Here is a 22675-nt window from a genome sequence, read left to right on the forward strand (position 1 = left end):
ACCGATAGCAGAGATACAACAGAACAGAAGCGGGTTTATATGATCACGGTAAAACGATGAATCAGAAGACGCAATTAGAAACTAAGAATAAGAACTCCATTGTGGCAGTCCTCACTCTATTTTGTTTCTTTGTTTTGTGCTAATGATCTTGTCCCAGTTGTCTCTCGATACAGGAAGGAAAGCATATCAAAACCCCGCAGATTTTATTTTGTATTTTTGCTTAGAAATTTACCCTTTTCAACCAAATTAAACTATTGAGATCTTATGACATTGTGTTATTTTGGTATCTTTGGCCGGGCAAAATGATGGAGCCCAGAAACATTCACATTTCTTTTCACAGGGCCGGCGGAATCAGGGGGCCGGGGCACTTTTTTGCACCATACAACGGAATGGTCTCTTTCTCTCAGCTGAAGAAACCCGGAACCCGGAAGTGGCACCATGCCAAAGTTGGGCTGAAGCACCTGAAGACCCTTTTTGTTTTTGTTTTTGTTTTTGTTGCTTGTTGGCCGATGAAACCCGGAAGTGGCACCAAAAGTGCCCCCCCCTTCTGAAAGTGTGGCACCGGCCATGTTTCAGACCCAAAAAGGAGTCAAATACTAAAACTGTGCCCTTGATCTGGAACAAGATGTGCCAAGTGTCTACCACTGCACAGCATGAGTTTCAGTCGCAGTTTGAACTTTTATGACCGAAATCCTTACAGAGAAATCAAGGACACGTCCGAATAAAGAGTAGCACCCCTTCAATCAAATATCCCTTTTCTATAGTGGGGTGTTGCAAAAAAGTCGAGTTTCTATTACAAACTTAGTTTGCAATAGATAGATCTATTGCAAAGTTGCAATTGATTTGCAATCGATTGCATCTTTCTTTGCATTTAATTGCAGGATTTGCAATAGATTTTGTGGAGTTGCAATTGATTGCAACTTTCTTGCGGCTGTTAAACCCCCTAGGTCGTGCAGCACGCACGGACACGAGCACGCGCGGGATCGAGGGTACGCACTCGTTCGCCACGTACCCATTCTATGGTAAGCCATTCCACTCGCGCATCCCTCGGCAACAATCAAGAGCTTGCGGTCGATCGCATACTAGTATCAGATGGGACTGTTCATACTCGCAACTCATCAGTGCGTTTACACGTAGTGGGCGATCGCTGCTAAGCGTGTGCCCTAAGAACTGAAGGGAACCGTACCGATATATCGATACAAGGCACCGAGCTCGTAGCTAGCTAGTCGCTCGGCTCGCTCGCTTGTGAATGAAACAAAACAAGCGCGCTGAGCGTGGCAAGATAAGATAGATAGTCACTCCATACGGGATGCTGCTAAAAGTTTGAGTACCTGAATGTTCTCTTGCGTTATTGTTGTTTTCAAATGACTTCTCTACGCCATTACTAGTTAGAGACGCTGAGACATCATGAATTCGTATCCAACTACTCAGAAAACGCCCACCAGAGACCGCAAACAAGTGAGTAAAAATGTGACAATAGCGCCTGACTCGATAGCCATCATCTTCTCACCAGTCCCGCCCAAACCCTCGGCGGGCGGAGAGACCGATGCTTCGTCCAACACCGCACATCACCGGCATACGGCCAGAAATGGCAAGGAGCTTTTCAAAGAATTGCAGCGAGAAAACAAGCACAGTGTATGGAATAAGCCTCTGGCCGACAGCATTCGAGGGATATCTTACTTGGGAAGTTTTGAACCTTGGACTATTTTTGTGAAGGGAACGGAACAGCAGCTGGATTGTTTGAGGTCGGCTTATGCCAGAAGAGTTCTCAAGCCTCCACGGAACTTCATGATCTCCAACCTAGGTGAGAAATTGTGTGATACATGCTTCTGCAACTTGCGTGTTGTGCCATATTCTGTCTGCTAAAACGTCTGCAGACGTCTGTCTGCACCTCTTCTAGGAAGATTTTGAAAGTTCTGAATACCAGAGCATTGCAGAAGAAGGAGTGACGGTAGAAATTAAATTACTGTCCGGGATAAAGAATTGATTTTTGTACATGCTATAAAATGCCATCGCCGTATCGGGTTGTAATGTAGGATTTGACATTAGAAGAAGGGATAACTTTTGGAAAGAAAGCAAAAAACCCCCCGACAAAACAAAACAGCAATACAAGAGCTGTAATGTTTGATGCTAGATTTTACATTCCCTACTGTGGGTATAAAGACTTCCATTGCCCTCCCCTCCCTACTGTGGGTAAGACTTCCATTGCCCTCCCCCCCCCCCCCCCACCCCATACCCCACCACTTGCCAAGGATAGTGCATGTGTATATGTGCATCCTTGTGTAAGTTAGGTAGTAAGAAGAAGGGTAGGGTAGTGTAGGGTGGCTGGCGAAATTAGTTGAGGCAGGGGACTGAAGGAAATTTTTCCTACTTTGTTTTAATGATTGCAAATGAATATGAATCTGCATCTCTGTCACGGCATATTCGTAAAAACACCGGGCACCCCCCCCCCCCCCCCCCAAAAAAAAAAAAAAAAAAAATGCAACCCATTTATTGAATTCTGTGCAATTCAAAACATTGTAGTACAGCCAGATTTTAATGAAACAGAATGTTTCTCTTTAGTATTGAATGAAAATTGAAATTTGTTATAGCGCCATACAGGACCATGGAGCTATGACAATTGACTGAAGTACAAATGTATGGTATCGGTGAGCTTTATGATAATACTAAAAGGAATAAAAATGGCAGAGACATCAAGAAGATGAAATTACAGTTTGGTGAAAGCAAACATTTTGAAGAACAATCAGGACTATTACGAAATGAATATCCCAGTCCTAAAAAGTCTGAATACTTAAAAAGCAGCAGGGGAACAAGATCAGCCTGTCGAATAGTTCTGTCCTTTTGGGAGGATAGTTTGCTACATCCCTGAGGAGCTCCTGAAACCCTTAACCTGCAGTAACCCACAATCTGCCAATCTGACAGGCCCAATAATCTTCTTGGTTTCCGTGGCATTCCAGGCACGAGGCATCACCTATGGGTGACTAGGTCTTGCCCTCCTTGGATACAGGGTCGTGTTGTGAAAGGCGACCCCCTACTGTCACACCCCGCTGCACAGATACCGGCCCATGGTTGGAAGCCCAATTATAATATTACACCAATACAACCCTCAAACCCCTCTCAACAGTATCATGTAGGAGTACCACATTTTTCACTTTCTTGTTATGTTTGTTTGGAACTCCATGTTGTTTATCCAACAGTGTTTGGTGTATGAGGAAGTAGCAGTTCTGCTCTAAATACTCACTAGTTCTGCTCTAAATACTCACTAGTGGATAATCCCACTGTCAATCTGGCGTTTTCGCTGTCTATACGTGGGGGGAAAAAAAATCACTTTTTTGTGAAAGCCAGTCAAGTCTTGTTGCTGATCAGGATTAATAAATTATTTCAGATACTAAATGTCCAGTGTAGTACATGTATGTCAAGAATGTGGCTGATTCATGTGATCCACAGTACAGTTCATTCTTTGGTAGCCCACTTTGAATCCAAAGAGCAGCCTCTTTTTTCTGCTTCTCTGAGAATGGGCAGCTCCTTTGATATGTCATTAGTTTGGCTAAATATTATTATTTTTTTAATTGTTTATGGATTATGGCAGATAACTTTGTGGACTATGTGTATCTTTTTGATGACATGTCAATATTATGCTCAGTAATAATTCCTTAATTATGTATTCCCAGGAACTAGAGATTGATCCATCTGCTAGCTCCTGTGTCTAATACAGAACTAGCTAAAGAAAAGTTGTTATTACAAGCGTGTATGACAGTCCTTACAATACTCGTTTTACCAAACTGTTTGTGACTCAAAGAGGTTTTGCATTCAAAAGTTCTATCATCTACTGAATTTTTTTCAGGTGTTGGAACACTGAAACAGTGGAATGCATTTCTTGTCTTTGTTCATTATTTTACTTATATAAAAAATCTTTTCATAGAATGTGACTGGCATTGGACTGTAACACATGATATTGAGCAGGATAAATCGAATAGTACAGGAAAGCTGAATTGTTTTATTATCTTTGCCTTGCAGTCTCTGTGGCAGGAGAATATTAGCCAAAGACTGAGTTGACATGTGCATTATCTCACAAGCAAAATCTGTGTGCATAAATGACCAAGAAAATGTTATCTAATTGGAGAATGCATTTTGATGCAGGGAAGCCAGAGAACCCAATATATACGGACAGTTCAGTTTATGAGTCATTTTCATACCCATTCTCCACTGCATTGTCTGTCTTAGACTTCGTTTCAGACATTTTGCTCTCTGCCTTCAATTCTCATGGGTTATCTCTTTCAACATTATGGCTCATGGGAGACCACTTAATGGAGCCAGTGTCCACTGAGATGAAGAAATGAGATACCTTTCAAAGTTCCACACATAGAAAAGTCTGTGACTCATCATTCGCATACATTTAAGCTCGAGTCTAGCTCAGCAGACTAATTTATCTTCACTCTGTCAACCAAGACACAGCAGGACTTCCAGTACCATTCATTTTCCTCTTCACGTCATTCATTTAATCCCCCACTTCTTAAGACTCCAATCTTCTGTTCTTTTTAAAAGATCATCCTGACACTTCAAGGGTTAATCTCCTCTTTCATCCATCTTCTTTGTTGTCACTATCTTTAACCCCCTCTTGCTAGAGTTGGCATGGTTATCTCATCCCCATTCTCTTTCTTTGCCCCTTGGTGTCAGAGTCGTTAAGTGTATCTCACCATTCATTCATGGCATAGCCACATAACTGAGCTCATTCAGCCCAATAGATAATTGAGCCTCATTCATGGCTTCTAATTATCAACTTGCAAAAGCAGGAGAGTCCAGATGAACAGAAAAACACAGAGAAGAAAGGGAGGAGGCAGTTTGCCCACTGGGTTACGGCGTCTGATCAGGGCGCTGCGGCTCTTTGTTGTGTGTAGACCCAGTGCACACAGCCCACCCCTGGAGCTATTCATCGACAAACTGGTGAAGAATGGAGACAAGATCTGCCTCCATTGTCTACCACATCCAATCCTTTACAAACCAGGAGGCCATTTATTCATATTTTCCCTCACTGCCATTGAGTTGACAATAGTAGGAAAAGCAGTCCAGTCTGCCTGTTTGTGACTGCACTCATTTTGTGTCTGAGGGTTGTTAGTTGTACTAGAGGCAGCCATGCATTTGTTATGGAATACCTCAAGAAACTGTTTTTCTTTTCAGATTTTAGAGATTTTGAGATACAATTATGTAGTTCTAGCTCTGTACCTGTACATAGCATAAGGTTGCTCATTGCATCAACGTGCAACCTTAATGCTTTCTTGATTTCTGTAGAGACATACAGTCTGCATGTACAGTATGTATGCTACCTTGAGTTTATGCCTCTTTTCTACTATTTAGGAGTCATGATACTGACTCCAAATAGAGTAGAAAGGGAAAGATTTAAACTTTCAAGTAAAATATCACTTTTTCCATGGAAATCATTGTAAGAAAACAACCATTTAGGATGTAATTGCTAACTGTCTCTCTGGCATTCTAGTCACAAACACAACTTTTGTATTAATTAAATTATACCTCTGAGGTCATGTTCTGAGTTGTGCTGTATTTCTTGCTATCATGTACAGATACCATTCAAGCACAATGCTCATGTACAAATTGTACTGTAAAACTAGACAAATTTGAGGCATGAAACTTTCACGAATTGGAACCAACTGCTTTTTTTGTGGCACGAAACTGTTGCAAATGGTCATGTTTGCAAAACTTTTATGCATGCAAACATTTCTGGTTTTACAGTATTCTGAACTTTCTCAATACTCTTAACCCATTCTGATACTGATTCTAATACTGAATTCTGGAATCCCCATAGACTTTAAGTACACAGGTCACCAGGTTCCCATAGGGAACAAGTTCAATAAGACATTGCTTGAGGTATCATAATCAGCATCATTTTGAGGTCAGAATTGTGGGAGGGTTGAATTTGAGGTTGAATATATGTAAAGAAGAGCCACACTCTTGCGCTTTGTCAGAGCACCTTGCATTATCAATTTACTACTAAATAAAGGAGTAGATGCATACACCTGCTCTCCGCAACCCAGAATACCACAAGGATCTTCAGGAGATTAGAAAAAATAGGAGGGTGGAAAGAGAATTATTACTATTAAAGAAAAAGAATTGAATTATAATGAAAGTGTTGTATGATGTCAGAGAGGATGACTGACGTGTAGGTGGTAGATTGATTTTTGGTGGATTAATTGATTGATTGATTGAGGTGGTATATTGATTTTTGGTAGAGTAATATGAAAATTTGTGGGTTTTATAGCAATATATGCATGTATTGTATTTTGCCCACAAGTGCATTTGTACATGCACAATGTAACCTTAATGGGGATGGGGGAGACAGGGGGAGGGTACACTGTACCCTCATCCCCTACGTGTATCACTATCTTCATTCTCAGGATAAAAAAAAATACAACGTAGTATTAAATGAATAATCAGCATGCCTACATGGTAGGCCTACATGGGTAAACAGGGGGCTGAGTTATCTTGCATATTTCACATTTGAGAAGCTTGTCATGTGATATGTTTTTGAAATGACCTTGGATATCATGTATAAGGCCTACAGTTGTACATGTTTCCATTCCTACACCATGTAATAAATAAAAGCCAATTTGCAGTATCACCACAGGGCATCACAAATAATGATGTACAGTCTCATTCATGACTAAAAGCTTTAATGAACTTCAGGTAAAAAGCTGATACAAATGAAATGCAGAAGGGCAAATGGCTTACAAGTATGTTGCTGCAATTGTGTCATTAGGCTGGCACAATTTTCTTTGTCCTGAAGTTGAGATATCAGAAGGTGATCACATTTACTCCACAGAACTGAAGAATAAAAGCACTTTTCGCCCTCGTTTTTGGAGAAGCAGCTTTAGTAAACCATGCACATACCTACGGTACAGAGGAACCAACAGTAGTGTCTAGGATTTAATAAGAAGAACATCCAATTCCACATCTTCAGAGAAAGAGCTGCCTGTTATTATTACAGGTTCAAAACAAATCAATACACCCCAGTAATGATTACAAGGCCAACTTATCCCAAGCAATCATGCTCCAACAAAAGGCCTTGAATTGAGCCGGTGACTGTGAATAGAAAGATCAAGCCCAGGAGTGACGGTTGAGTATGCACAGGTGTGTATTTCTGTGTGGGGGGTAATTGTTATAATCAGGGCACAATTAAATACAGCATACTTTTGCAGGTTATGTATTGAATGATTTGTTTGATGGTAGAATATCGAAAATTCAAGCAAGACTTGAATGACAATTTTAACCCCTTTACCCAAGAGAAACAAAGAAATGCTGCAACTATTTGCCAATGAACATGTTGGACAAATCTCCTGCAATACATTTCCTATTAGGGGATTCCAGAAACAAGCAGTAGCATACATTTGAAATCTGGATTTAACTCATCTGTCATCATTTTCATCTGTTGTTTGTGACATGTGTTCTCTCGCATCATATTTCGTGACACTGATCTCATGTTTATGATCCTTTCATTTCCCATTGTACCTTTCAATATACCTTTCAATGACGAGGGAGCACTCTATCCAGGAGACAGACCAGTTTGTGCATGTATCATATCTGCAACAATCTCAGTGGCAATTTCATGCTGCTGTGCAGGACTGTGTACCTTTGGGACCAAAGTGGCATCAACCTCATTTTACCCTGTAAGAGATCCCCAAGGGACATGAACTATCATATCAACAATCCTTGAAATTTTAGATGCATGGAGGTAGCACATTATTTCCCCAGGCGAGGTCCAAATAAATGTCCTAATATTGCTGGGAGTGGGGTCAAATCACTCCCAGGTGGGAGTACAGAAAGGGGCCGCCAGTCATTCAGGGAGGGCTAATTGACTAGTGTGATAGGGAGAGTGGTTGTTACATTAGGGCAGCTGAGTGAACCAATGATGGCTGATGAGTTATTGGTAGAGGATTTGATGTACAGAAAAGAATTGAATGAAGCTGCCTTACCAGCACCCTAACAGCTTGAAACAATGATACTTTACATGTTACAGGGGAGAACCAACCATCCCCTGATTCCGTACCACACTTCTGTACCTGCTACTCCTGTACAATGTAGGGTTCCTATAGCCATGAATTTGTAGGGATATTTACAAAGAGTATGATATACAATTGTAGAAGACCAGTGAATGAGGTGGTTATGTTTACATTCTTTTTGAATTAGGGCAAGGTTTCTATCAAAGTACCAAAAATTGAATGTTGTGCATGCTGATTTTATTAAGAATATATTGTTATCATTACCATTTTGAGTTGAGAACCAGGAGACTTTTAGCACTCTTGCAAACATTTTTCATGGAGATCATCATACTCAACTGGATCTCTGCTGAAGCTATGCAATGGTATGCTTTATAAATACATATGTTGAAAACATAGCAGATTTTAAGTTTGAGAGGAACATATCCTAACTGAAGTATGTAAATGAAAGATAAAAATATGAAAACTAATAACTTCACTTTGCTTGCCATTACTTGAAGTATTGAGATGTTATCATTGTATTCATTACATTTTTGACAGCAAGCCTGAAGCTGAGCTTGTGTACATCTCCTATCACAACACAGGAAATTGTTGTAATAATTAATGAAACTTCATGAAGTTTATGCAAAAGGGATGCATCTTCTCCACCATCTCAATTTTCAAGTTGCTGGTTTCCTGAAAGTTGACCATCTTGGGAAGGAAGTTGTGTACATGTAGATGTTCAACGTAAGAAGTCTGCTTCAGGACGTAACACGCAGCTCAAGGTTTTAACGAGTGAAACCCGTGTTATGCTGTGATGCTGTAAAGCTGTAAGATCAGCCTAAAAAATTTGCACAGAGGATGCACGGTGGTTGTGGTAATTGCATTAGAGCATGGGATCATGGGATCATAATTCACTCAAGCTCAAAATCAAATATCTTCTGCCGCAAACTTCTAAGCGGTCAAATTAGATTTGGGCTCTGGTATATTGATTCCCACATCCATGAGCTAACAGAATGTTCTCTGCGCAACCTCCTCCCACCCCCCACCCCATCCCCTCCCCCCCCCCCCCCAAAAAAAAAAATAAAAAAATAAAAAAATAAAAAGGAACTTGAAGAAAAAAAGCAGGGACCTTTATTTCAGGGTTTATTCCTGTTCACAGACACAGATAGAACTGTGCGCAGGTTTGCTGTCAGCGAAAATGATTTAGTAATGATATTAACCTTCAGCCAAACTTCAAACATCATATTTTCATATCAGGCTCTCAATGCTCATAAATCATGTGACATGAAGAACTGATATGATCCTCTGTAGTCAGTCAGTATTGATGCATTTTCATGCTCAAATTCTGTTTTTCAAAGTACGTATACTGTGTCTAGTGTGGTTGTAAAAATATGAAGTTCATACTTCAGATACGTTACATTTCTCATTTGTATACATATGGCAACCCACTGCCGGTACTTGAGCTGCGTTTTTGTTGGTCATTTCAATACCACCATTTAAGCACATGTATGGGGAAAAAGATTCTTTGTATGTGCTGTTTTCAGACCAAGCCCAGCCACTGACACAAAATTAAGTAAATTCCTGACAATCAAACGCAACATCTCAAAACAATACTATGATATGAAGTGTGATTGCAACACCTATAGGTAAAAGTACTTGCCTCTTTGAGCTTTAGTGCAGTATGCATTGGAAACAGTTGATGGACTTACTGTTCAATATACAATTGTATTCTCAAGTACAGAAAAACTGGTGACCTTACCTTCTTGTCCCACAGTGTCATCTAGCCATAACTCATGGCATGGATCAAAGGCACTCTTTGCTCAGATCAGGCCAAGTTGGCCTGGAGTCTCCCCCACTCGGAACTATCTTCCAGCTTGAATGGAATCTCCACTACTGTGCACTATCTTCCGGATTTCACACAAGTCCAAGTTGACTCGCTAAATCTGCTAATGATTCCCTTCTTGCTGCTTGTGCTATTGGTGTTTTAATGACAACGAGAACATAGCTCCAACTTATAGTGTACTTTTGGAAGTTGAAAATACTTGGAAGAAAATAATAGCATCCAAGTGATGTCTCCTTTATTTTCAGTGTCTCAGAACCAGTGAGGTTTAGTGCTTATTAACTGTATTGATTTAATTGCATTTTTGGTCTCTTTCCTAAAAAGTTAATGCTTTATAAATGGAATTCTGCATGCCATATTGATTTGGAAAAAAAACATGTTCTATTTCTCTTTTTAAAAAGATGAGATGTTAAGTTGTGCATAATGCATTAAGTAAGAGTAGGTTGTTTAGTGTATTTCAAATGACCATTCTATATTGTTAATTCCAAATGTTACCAGTTAAAAAACAAAAAACAAAAAAACAGAGGCCATGTTCAAAACATCTACTGAGTAGAATCTAGGATGGAGCATATCATTCCAAGGAAATTTGCTTTTGATCTGTAATCCAACCATATGCTCACACTTACATGTTACCTTTACTGAATGTCATTAGCCAAACAAGTTTCCACATACAATGTAGATTTTACACCCTCCGATTACCTGACCTTTAAACAACCAAATATTTCTAACCATTACAAGTCAAGCAGTCATGTGCATTACTCAACACCAATTCCTGATACAACATGATCATTCCTGGGAGATTGCCATCTCAATATTTTGTATCTCCAGCGCAATCTAAGGGTGTGATGTGAACAGTCCCATCAGGCATGTGATAGGAATTTTGTCAGATGTGTGACCACAACCGGCCTCCGAAGACATAAATCCAGATTATTTGTGCTTGGTCTTGATGTCAGGGAGAGTTTACGGTGGATGCAGATTAATTCTGAGCTTGCCATAACAAAATCTTACAAATGGATGTATGGAGCACTGGATGATCTATTCCACCGGCCGGTTAGATGCCATCTCACTGAACATTTTCTCAACATCTAGGACACATATCTGTCACCCTGTGAGATTAATGCATTACATCAAGCTGGGGCTTACGTGGAGATTGCTCGTTTTCTAGCTCATCAGGAAATATTTCAGAATTTGAGGCGATAGCCTCAAGATACAGCCCTAACCCCACCCCCATACAATCTGTGAGTTCACTTCCATGCTACCTTGTTCTTCTTCTCTGTTTACAGGAAGCCAAATAACAGTTTTGGTCCTCATCACTCCAGAGGACATATTATGAGGGAGAAATAGTACCCCAAAACTAATACTGGCAGAGGTTAGAGGTTGGATTGGTATGTTACCCGTCCTCTCTGTGCCTAGCTACACACCTGGTGTTATCAATCTGTGATACCAAAACACTTTGTTGCTGGCTGGCAGTGTGGAATGCATTAGATTTAACATACAATGTACATGTGCTGTAGATAGCCACTATATTCAGCTTGCTGGAAATGTAATGAACCTGACTTTCCAAATCCAGTCTTTTAGTTGTTTGAGTCTGCATAGTACCTCTGGTATTCAATTCTTATTCTTCCAGGAATGACCAAAGTTGATTTGTTTCATTATGTCAATCAAATATTGGAAGTAGGAGAAATTCTATGCAGTAGGCGGCCTGCTATGCAAATATTGATGTGGGCAGTTTGATCTTTGATTTGTTGCATAAACAATTGATGCACTCAAAATTATGAGCTCACTTGACTGTTCAATCAATGCTTCAAAAGTCAGCCAGCAGATCAGGCTGTCACACAAAGTAACAAATGCTTTGGGGGTGCTGTTAGATGCTGTATGTATGCTGCACATGTAACAGAATCTGTGTTCTTCAGATTAATTAGCTGATCAATTAAGTGACCGCTAATGGGTCAGGGTGGGGTGAGGGGGTGAGTGGTGTGGTAGTTCAACTGTAAATGGACTCCCAATCAATGTCAGTCGAAATTCAAGGTGGCTGCAGATTGTTTAGCCATTAGATGAGGCGAGTGATGAATGGGTTTGAGTGGCTTGTTTACTCATTTGCCACTGGAGGTGGTAAATTTTCGTAAACAGCTGTAGCATCTTGATCGTAAAAAAAGAATAGAAAAAAATACACACCTTTGGTTTGTTCTGAAGGGAACCAATATACATGTAAGCTCTATTGTTTTATCCAAAGATTATCCTGAATTGTACTCGTATAGTTTTATGTATCATTATGGAAAGATCACTTTTGTTCAAATTTTGTTCAGATTACATGCCAAATATTATTCTTGATCTCAAATGATTAAATCTGCTATACTGATTTCTCTAATATGAGGTTTATCAAGTTGATATTGATCACATTCTTTGTTTGTTGTTGCTGTTTTTCAAGATTGTTGTACTGATTCTTTTGCAATGAAAGTTCATGGTCCATATTTTTGCTGTCTAGAGAATGTTTAATGCAATAAAAGTTGGAGATATTAAGTACTAAGAAATTATTAACATTCTCACCTTCCGTGCCAGATATGGTATTAAAGCATTTCAATTTCTATTTACATGGGAAATGATTGTAATTTGCATATTAGTACAAAGCAAGGCAGAAATTAAGCTCTTTTTGTAACAAATCTGTTGTTGAACATTTTACTCCACTGACAGTGACATGATAGTTTATACAGCTAAACTTCATTCTCCCTGGAGAGTGCTTGATAATTGAATCCATGAACAATGCATTCTGGAGAATAATGATAATAATAATAATAATAATAATAATAATAATAATAATAATAATAATAATAATAATAATAACAACAACAATGATAATAGGGGGTATTTATAATGCCCTTTACCACTCAGTCTGAGTGCTCAAAGGGCATTAAAAATCTCTCACACAGCACAAGAGAAGGAAGAAAGAAAAAACAGAAAGAAGGAATGGAATTAACTAATTATATGCTATATGAAATAGGTGTATTTTCAGTGCTCATTAGTGAAATTTTGTCTGAAGCAAAGGCCAATTCCTATATCCATAATGCATTTTTTGTCTTTGATAAACCACTGCATCAGTCTAGAATCACATGGAATGTATGCAGTACATTACTGGGGAATTATTACAAGCCCAGTCTAAGCACTTAAATTAATTGGGAATATACAGTAAATGTTGGATTTGTTCACATCAAAATATGCTTAGGGTGAGAGATAATCAATGGCAGACTTTATATACTTGTAGGGTGAAATCAGTGCATTGAAAACCAATCAAGCTTCACTTTTTTGCCTTTGTCAATAGCAATTGATTCTTTTTCCGGTTGATAACGCAGGCAGTGATGGCAGCCTGACATTAGCGTCACGGTCTATGCCGTGTTTCTACCGTATAGGATGCCTCCACACTGCGCCAGATTGTATAGTAGCCTCACCTTGAATAGGGCAGGCAAGACGAGTAGTACTAGAGTGTTGAACCTCGCTAAGCCGTCCTTTGTTTACCAGCAAACAAGAGGACAATGGCCGTTTGATCAAAAGGGGGGAAAGAGATTTGGACCATGGGCAAGAAAGCGCCCAGGGAGTTATTCTGGCCAGCAGAGTGTAACTGTATGTCTTGTTTATGAAGCCATGCACACATTTGAGGGTAAGGGGAAGGCAGCTTTGATAGATAGTATGAGTCATTGAAGTGATGCCCAAAATCTGTCCCAGTAGATTGGTATCACAGGCCTTTTCATCTCAACCTTTGCTGGTTTCTCTGTGGTGACCTGGGCTGTGGCACATTTACTTTGTGTGATACACATTTTCTTTTATTCCCAAGTCTGTGTACACACTGCCCTTTCATATCTTTTATAATGCAAGTCACTGAGTTGATTACAAAAAGTGCATTTCCCTCAGTCCAGCTGAATTTAGTTGATTCGATACACACCTCTATATTATATTTCCTTTTGCCAATATTGTCACTAACAGGTGCAAAGTAAGGACACTTTATTACAGATGTTTCCCTAACTGGCCCAAGTGGGCATGCGGACGATGCTGTACTTTCAACGGGCAAGTGTCCGTGTGTGTTAGACACTTGCCCAACATAAACTTTGATTGCTCTAAGTTATTAAGCAAGTGGGTTCATAGCACCCTGCATCAGTGCAGGTGTTATATCAGTGGATGATATCGGTCTAAAAGCATATAAGGTCATTACCACTTTACAGGATTTGCTGTACTTTGTTTAAAACCTTCTAGCACTCAACTTATGTATACAATGTAGGTGTACAGGTGAGATTTAGGTTTTGCTGTATTCTGACATTTGCACGTGCACAGACTTCAGCACTTTGAGAACGTGTCAAATTAGGCCCTTTATCATTGTGAAGCTGTTGCAACAAAGTAGGCTAATTGCCCAAGCCTGAAGATATTTGCAAATGCTCTTTACCATGAGTAGGGTAACTTCTGTACAAGTGTCAGCTAAATTCCAGTTCCTTCAACGACTCAACTGCCATTGATAGCTGTCACATAGATCACCTTCTGGTTCTGTTTGCATTGAAAGGTGATTGGGTCTAGCATCTACATGTGACACTTTGGACATAATTTTCGTTATCTATGTGATAAATACTCTTTTGATGGCATTGTGTTCAATGTGTAGTTCCATGTATGTGCTCTGTACCTTGGACTCCTTGTCCATATTGCACATAAGGTGTATTCCCTTCAGTGCACTGGTTTCAGTCACCCATCTTTATTGAAGTTCACACACAAATACATACAAATCTGTTTTAGGGGAGTGCTTTTCTCTGGGCGACCGTTTGGGGTCCTCCTGTAGCTGGCATTGTTGGCGTGTTTGCCCATGTTGTAAAGAGGTAACCCTTGCCTTTGACCCTGAACGCAGGACGCTAGCTGGATGGGGCAGGGCCTGTGCAAGATTGATTCAGATTCTGCTCGGTGATGACAGAGAAGGCATGCTGAAAAAAAAAAAAAGTTTCTTAACCCTCTCAGTACCATACCTTTCCTGTGAGGACTAGAATTGTGGTTTCCACATTAGCTTGTCTGACTCTGTTAGTATTGTAGCTCCATGGGTAAACCTAGGCCAGATCATGGTCCAAGTGTGACTGGCTGAGTTTATAAACTCTCCCAGACGCCAAGGAAGAGGGGGAAAAAACACTTAAACTCCTCGCCTCATATCTCCATGGGAACAAAATCACAGAAGAGATCAGTGTATCTTTGAGCAAAAAGTTTCGGAAATGTTGCAGATGAACCACATGTACATGTAACAATATAATTCATTGCAATGTTCCCACAGCTTGTGTTGTGTGAGATTGTACTCATCTAGCTATTATTTGAATGTGTCCAATGAATGTACAGAGACCCAAAGGGAGACAGCCCAAGGATTTAAGCCAATGGTAGTGGGGCTGAACATGAATATCACTTTCTGACTGGTCTATTGTAAGTGGCAGAAGTCACATTGCCCTTTCCGTAGGGTTCCCTGTGTCAACTTTGATCAGTTTGAAGATGTGAGGATGCCTTCAACTCCGGCATTGATTTTATAGTCTGTCAGGGAAATGATATTGTTCAAAACTTGATGCCATCAAATGTATTTTGAGATGCGCTGAATTATCTGATGGATTCTTTATTTTTGACAAAAGACAACAGAAAGAAGTAAGTCTCTTTGAAACTACATTTTAAATGACAGAGAGAGGCTCAAACAGAGGTCCCTACTTGTGCATGCCATGTATCTGCTTTAAAACGGGGACCAATATATCTTTGTATCAAGTCTACCATCAGTATTTCATTTGTATATGAAAGTTATGGCCAAATCCATGTTCCAGTAGGACCTATACTTTCAAGTTGTGATTCTGATGAAGAAAAAGAGATAGGAAAAAGAATCCTGTGCAAACTTGTATCTCTAGAGTTATCTTGACCAATTTATCATAATCCGCTATCATAGCATATCAAAAGAGTGCAATAGGCTCCCAGGCCTCAGACTTTGGTTTCCAGCGCTATCAACAAAACATTGTGTGCAATTCATGTTTAGTGTACCATGTCTGTCATAATAAACACCACTTCCTTGCAATAGCCCTCAGGCTCTTGTCCCAAAAGAGAAGAGAGAGGTACCCCTAAAAAAAGAAGAGCTGATTGAAAATAGTGCTCAGAGCACACATATGAACAAGGGAATGAACTAGAATTGCACAGAGCATTTGTCTCCTGGGTGGAAAGATTTCTACGATAGATTAATATGGCTCTGGGAACAGTCCTGAGTCCTCCTGTATTAATCTGGAAGATCATGTGTGTGATAGTATAGAGAATCCACCAAGGTCCCGTATGTAAAGGGTTAAAGAAAGTTTGATTCACTGTTGAAGATTCAAGTCCGATATGTTTAAAGGTAAGGCTTAATCAATGTTTCAAATGTAATAATGGCACAATTTAAATTGTATGAGTGACTGAGATACTGTAACCTTTCAACCTTTTGACAAGATCCACACATACAACTGTACATTGTACATTGTTGATGTTACACTTTAACCCGTTGAAGACGGTTTGATTTTGCTACAACACGCATTTCCCATATATAGACGCTTGCCCGAGTTTATATTCGGGACTCATCCTCAACGGGTTAATGTAAGATAAAGGTGCTGAGTACTAGTGGCAATAAAAAAATTCTTTCAGATTTAAAGCTAGATTTGAAACCTTTATATGCCACATTAATTGAGCAGCCAGCAAACAACCTACATTGCTATTTCTTGGCCGGCATTGTGACAGTATCTTTTTTTTTATAACAGCTTTTTTGGAAATGACATGCTTCATGTAGGTATACCATGATATGCAACTTCCGTTTGGCTGTCATGCTTTCTCATGCAAATTTGTATGTGCACTGTACTGGACTGGAAAATGTATGTTCATTAGCTATTCATCATTTAGCATGATACATTGCTCTATAGAACTCGCTCTCAAAGTGATAACCACCTATTTTTTTTTTTATAATTGTTTTCAATTAGTTACGGTGCACAGAACAGTTGTTGCCAAAGTGTATACTGTGTGATATTACATCTCCAGTGATCATATGTGAGTCCCAAGTCCAAAAGTTTGATTGCAATAGCATGACACCCAGAGTTTGGTTACGCTTGGCAACAGGTCCAGCTTCTATTTGTGGAGCGTTGTGTTGAGTCAACAGAGTGGCTTCCCTGTCCACTGGACCATTCATTCGGTGGGAAATAAACATTCCATGCTTGGGTTAGAACGATCCAGTTGGAGAAATATAGATTGACATTCGAGAGAAGTACAGTGAGATATTGCGTAGGTGTTCCACAGGGACGTTATACATGTGCCTTGGAGATGTGATGTAGGGACAAAGCCAAAGTACATAACGGTATACATGTAGTGTTACTACTACAAATCAATGTACAAAACCAAAATTTGGAGAAGGGGGTTTGAAGCATTTAGTAATGATGGGAATTTAAACAAATCTGATATTGCATAGAGGAATGTAATTTCAATAAATCAGATAAACTACAGCCTCACAGAGTGTTTTAAACTAAGAGGAAAAACAAAACAAAACATTATAAAAGTTTCAGCAGAGAGACATACAAGTTGTAGTATATGAATATGGATGTATGGATGTGAGTATCAATTTCATTTTTGTCAAAATTAAATTGTGGCAGTTCAACGTATTTGTCTTCTTTGTACTCAAAACAATATCATCATTTAACTCCTATACACAGTGCTGGTAAATATTCATAATATGATCATCATGGTCTTCAAAATCTTAAAATGTTACAATGGTAATTATAATCAGTTTTCATACATTTTCCAATTATTACTTTCAGAATGCCAAATTTTGAATTTGTGCAGTATCAGATATCCTTTCCAGCTCTTGAGATTGTTCTCAGTTATGCATTAAGCCTCATTCCTCTGAAGAGTAAATAAGAATATAGGTACCGTTATGTCTGCCATATTGTTTGTCGGTTTGTTTTTCATGTTTTTTTATAAAGCTGAGGGAATCCTTTTTGGTTTGAAGATGCCAGTTTTTGAAAGAGCCAGGATTTGGATGAGTTTTGGATGAGTGTTGGAGTTTATGATGAGGAAAACTCATAATGGGTACTAATCATTGACTGAGGGTGAGGAAATGTTCCGTGGCAGAGCACTGATCAGTATAGATGGCAGTATTTCATTTATCCATCATTTCCTGGCAGACGTGAGACCTCCCATCTTCACAGCTTTGAACGGCGTGCTCGTTACCGACAAGCCCAGAAAACGAGGTGGATGATTGATTGTGTCTCCTGGTCTGCACGTATAACTGTTTATGTCCTGCAGTTTTCAGGCAATTTACGGATCAGAGAAATGGACCATTGCAGTTATACATGTAGGTGCTAATTTTGGGGCGTCAAAGTTGCAACATTTTCCATGGGCAATATGTTCTTCAAAACACTCTGAGAGTTGTAATATGAGATTGTAAGAGCACTCCATCCACAGCAAAAGGAAGCAAAGATGTTGAAATCTCCTGATTTGGTGTACTACAATTTGTGTGTTAGCACATCTCTAAAATCTTGATTAGTAACAACAAGCATGAAGGGTACGATGCCAGCCATTGCAGTGCTAAATACCAAACACTCCTGCTACGCTGTTTTTGAAACGACATGCACACATAGCAACAGTTTACCAATTTTCTTTGTGCTGAGCGTGTGCAAACAAAACTGAACGTTACCGGTAAAACGAACTGTGATAACTCAAGATGATTCAAATGTTTGCTTTTGCAATAACCTGAGTGCACTCACAGCAGTAGTAGATTAGAGACTTGGCTTGCATTGAAAGACTTGGACAGGTAGAAAAGAAGGGTAAAAGATGCACCCTAAGGGAATGAATGTGTAATCACTAGAACAATACCTTGGTAGAATTTATCTATCAGGTGGAGATATGGCCATTCAAATATTCTAAGTCTATAGACTACACTAACAAATGTCATTGCATCCTCTTTTTTTAAAGTGTTTCACAATTCATAATTTTGCTGTTAGATTTTAATTGTTTTGAAACATTGTCAGTGATTATGCTCACATTACAAGTGTACATACTTGTAGTTGATGTTATCCACATGTCCATATCCGTGTGTGCTGTTTTGCTTGCCTAGCTACAGTGTAGTCACTGATTATGGTTTGCTGAAAAAGCATGCAGCTGTTTCTTAGGTTACTTTCAATTGTGTGTACGAGTGCGGTGCTTGGCGTAGAAAAATGCTTGCCCATTGGATTTAATCAATTTTCTACATTTGTTAATTTCCCCATGGCTCATTTATGATAACCTTGAAGCATACTGTCATTCATTTGATTTTACATATCTTGTGATATTGTGAAAATGAAGAAATATAATTCAGTGTTTGTTACCAGTTTCCCATATCTTGTCCTGTACAGATGCAAATTATCATGTTATATTGGGATTGTTTCTAGTGATATTTTTTTACTCTGTAATGCTATATAAAACAGGAAAAAAAATGAATGATCAATGTTTGTCCTGCCCTGTTTGTGTATGAAACAAAACATGAAATTAAAGAAACATGAAGCTATAGTCATATGTGAAGTGATGCAAAGTTATCTGAAGAAGAACAAAAAAAAAAGTCTAGTCAGTGAGTAGTTTAATTCCAGAAAATATACACATGTACTTTGCACTTTGTATGATAGTATCCGGTCTATGCTCTCAAAAGCAGTAGTTTTTCTTTTCACATAAAAACTGGAGCAGTCAGATGGAATAGGAGTTAAAGGTTGAGAAGTATATTTCTCCTACAGCCCTTTGCTTTCCAAAAAGAATTATCTTTCTATTGATATGTCTCCACAAGTTTACTGTCAGCTAAACTGCTTACTTCATCAGTGAGAAAGTGCATATGCAGGGTAGATTAAGATTCTGATGTGATTTGGGGGAAAATATCTGTTGTTTCTCGATGAGTGTGTCAGAATGTACGGAAATGGCTCTTGCCTAAAGTTTGATTGTAGATGGTGGATTGAGAAAACTGATGAATGGTTTGTGCATTTATATTTCACCTGTCAGCACATCCCAATCAGAATGCCTCCGACTTTCCTGCTGAGAAGTGATTTCGCTCATCTTCTCTTGTCAATTGCTACCTGTTACACTAATTATGGTCTGGGGAATCAGTGCCAATCAATTCTTTGTGCATCAATCCTTACAGCAGCTGGACAGATAGTGTCATTCTCAAAATGAAAGCAGAATCTCGTTCTTCAGCTTCAAACTTTGTTTAATTGTGCATGAGTATGTCGAAATAATGCATTCTCGGGGTATTTGATTTGAATTATAGATAATTTGTTACTTGTCAAGACAAGTATGCACAGACATTAATCAGTGGATGGGTCTCTTTCTTTCTCATTATACATATGTTGACATCCAGTTTAGCAGCCTTTTTCCATGAATTGATTACTGATGATTCTTTGGATGCCATCTTTTATAGAAGATATTTAATATAGCTTTGACTTTGTCGATCACAGGAGTAGTTTGCTGTTCTCTGAAAGAAAGTTGAGTTCATGCAGTTATAGAAATTCAGTCCTTTGAAAAATAACTAGACACATGTAAATCAAACTGTTGAATTTCAAGAGATATATATTTGATGGTGTGCTGTGAGATGGAATAATGGTTTGCGATTCCAGATTTATTGCCTGTTATGTTTATTTGGTGTATAACAGCAAGAATATAGTATGATTATAATGTATTCTGATAAAGGCTTTTTGCACTATGGCATTTTTTTTCTCATCTTATGTTATTAATCTAAAAGCTGCTGTATCTTAGAAGTAAGTTTCTTTCATGATTTATCAAGTGTGAGTATATGTTCTCATAAAATGAATCACATTCAATGCTGTTAGATTAAAACTACATTGGTTACATGATTTGTCATTGGAAACTAGGAGATAAGTTAAAGAATCCATTAAGTCATAAATTTGAAATTGCTAATCACATTTGATTACCTTGATGGGCAGTTAACTGAACAATCTTAGTCCCTGAGATAACGTTGCATGTTTGTTCATTTGTCTCGCATTTCCTTTCTCCCATCCATTTTGGCCATTAATGAGTTGTCCCTCTGTCATCATTAATCCATCCTTGCATCCATCTTCATGCTGCCTCATTTCACCCAATCATCATTAGCCCTCGTTGCTAAGGAAGGGGAGGGGTCTGCATCCAGCCAGCAGTCGACCACAGCAGGGGAGAACCGAAAGCTGCGTGCCATTGCAGGCGGACATTTGCCTAGTCTGTTGTCCAGACTTTCATGTGATGCATATATTCATCAGGACCTACATGGTCACCTTACAGGGTCATGAAAGTCAAAACTTGTGCATAGTCTCACATTCTTTGACAATAACAACAACAACAACAACAACAACAACAACAACAACAAAAGAATGTGAATGAATTGACTATCTTTACAAGCAGAATTCCATCAGAATAATTTTAGAATGTGAGTATTTATATCTTTGTAGAACAGTTGGTATATAATACTACTGCTGATTGGGATCGAATGACATGAAGGGAGTCTGCAGTGCAAGTGGAATCACAGAAATCTGTACAAATCATTAAATGTTCCTGTGAAGGTATGTCTCATTCATGTATGTTTCATTTAGATGAAGATTATAATGGATTGTAATCACAGTAGGTGATAAGTTCTTTGGGCTTTTGCTCAATTTAAGTATACCTGTAAACTGCTAGGTTTCTTCAGAAAAGATTTAGCATGCCTGAGATGTGTGGATTTCTCATGATAGAAGTTGAAGTCTAAAAATGCGTATAGATCTGGCACAATTATCATCATTATCTTGAAGAGCATATGATTTGCAAACTACTTGTATCCAACAGTAGGGATATCTATTACAGAAGATGTAAGCTACAAGCATAATGGACAACAATCAGGATCATCCATCATGAAAAAGGAGCAGCTAAAGACTATTCAGAAATCTGTCAATCACTAGACTCAAGAGATATTGGGACAACATTTTCAGCATCCTGTCATTCACCCCGAACTTTTCCTTGATGATGACTTACCCTGGAAGTGGTTATGATGACTCAGTAAGCATTTTGTTGATTTAATCAAGTCCGATCTCAAGTGACTTCAATTTGGCCATTGAAATGCAAACAATGTGAAAAACGCACACAATTCTGACTAGCTCAATTGTCCAAGTGCCTTATCATTCAGTTATATTTACTCGCACAGTAGTAACCACCGAGGATTCTTTTTTCCCCCTGAAAATAGATTTTAGGTATTATTTTTTCCCAAATGTGAAGGTCACATATATATTTTTGTCTTCCTGATAGTGTTGATGGTATTTGTATGGCCTCCGCAGAGATGAAGAAATTGGTATGACTGTAGAAGTGACACATTTGTAGAAAGTATTTGAGGAGGCAAAAAAAAAAAGATTAAAAAAAAAAGAAAGGAGGAGAAATTGGTTAGGGATTATTCAACTGGTTGTAAGTGGGCACCAGGAGGTGATGTTCTCTCACTTCTTCATTAAGGATGGCATTGGTGTGCAGCCTTGAGGAAGGAACCAAAGCCTGGGATGATGACTCACTAAATAGGGCTCAGTCGGTGGTCGCCGCTCTTCGCACCCACCACCAGGGAAGACGAGGATTTCATTAGGTGTACCTGAGAGAGCTCCGAGCATGGCGTGATCCAGTCTCAACCCAATTGATTTTTCTTCTGTAAAAGAGGAATTGGAGCCATTTCTTTCTCAGCTCTCTCTCTTATTACACACTCTTGTTATGTCAGTACATATTTGCCGATACACATCTCGTTCTTCACTCCTCATCTTTTTCCAAAATGGTTCCCATGACGATGGATGAAGGTGGCAGTTACTGCAAAACTGGCATGAGGTGGTCTCCA

At 39.0% G+C, this 22675-nt stretch overlaps 1 protein-coding gene across 1 annotated transcript in view; it reads left to right on the top strand.

The window, feature by feature from the left end:
* The first annotated feature begins 1326 nt into the window (after positions 1-1326).
* The window catches only part of LOC139731324 (uncharacterized), a 65415-nt gene continuing 44066 nt past the window's right edge, over positions 1327-22675 (top strand). The window contains exon 1 of the mRNA XM_071642213.1: positions 1327-1804. Within this exon, the coding sequence (XP_071498314.1) occupies positions 1408-1804 (397 nt within the window). The 5' untranslated portion in view covers positions 1327-1407. The remainder of the gene's footprint in view (positions 1805-22675) is intronic.

Source organism: Diadema antillarum, unplaced genomic scaffold (assembly GCF_040938485.1).
Source record: "Diadema antillarum isolate AM-2024a unplaced genomic scaffold, OU_Dant_1.0 seq00000368_RagTag, whole genome shotgun sequence".
Classification (NCBI taxonomy): Eukaryota; Metazoa; Echinodermata; class Echinoidea; order Diadematoida; family Diadematidae; genus Diadema; species Diadema antillarum.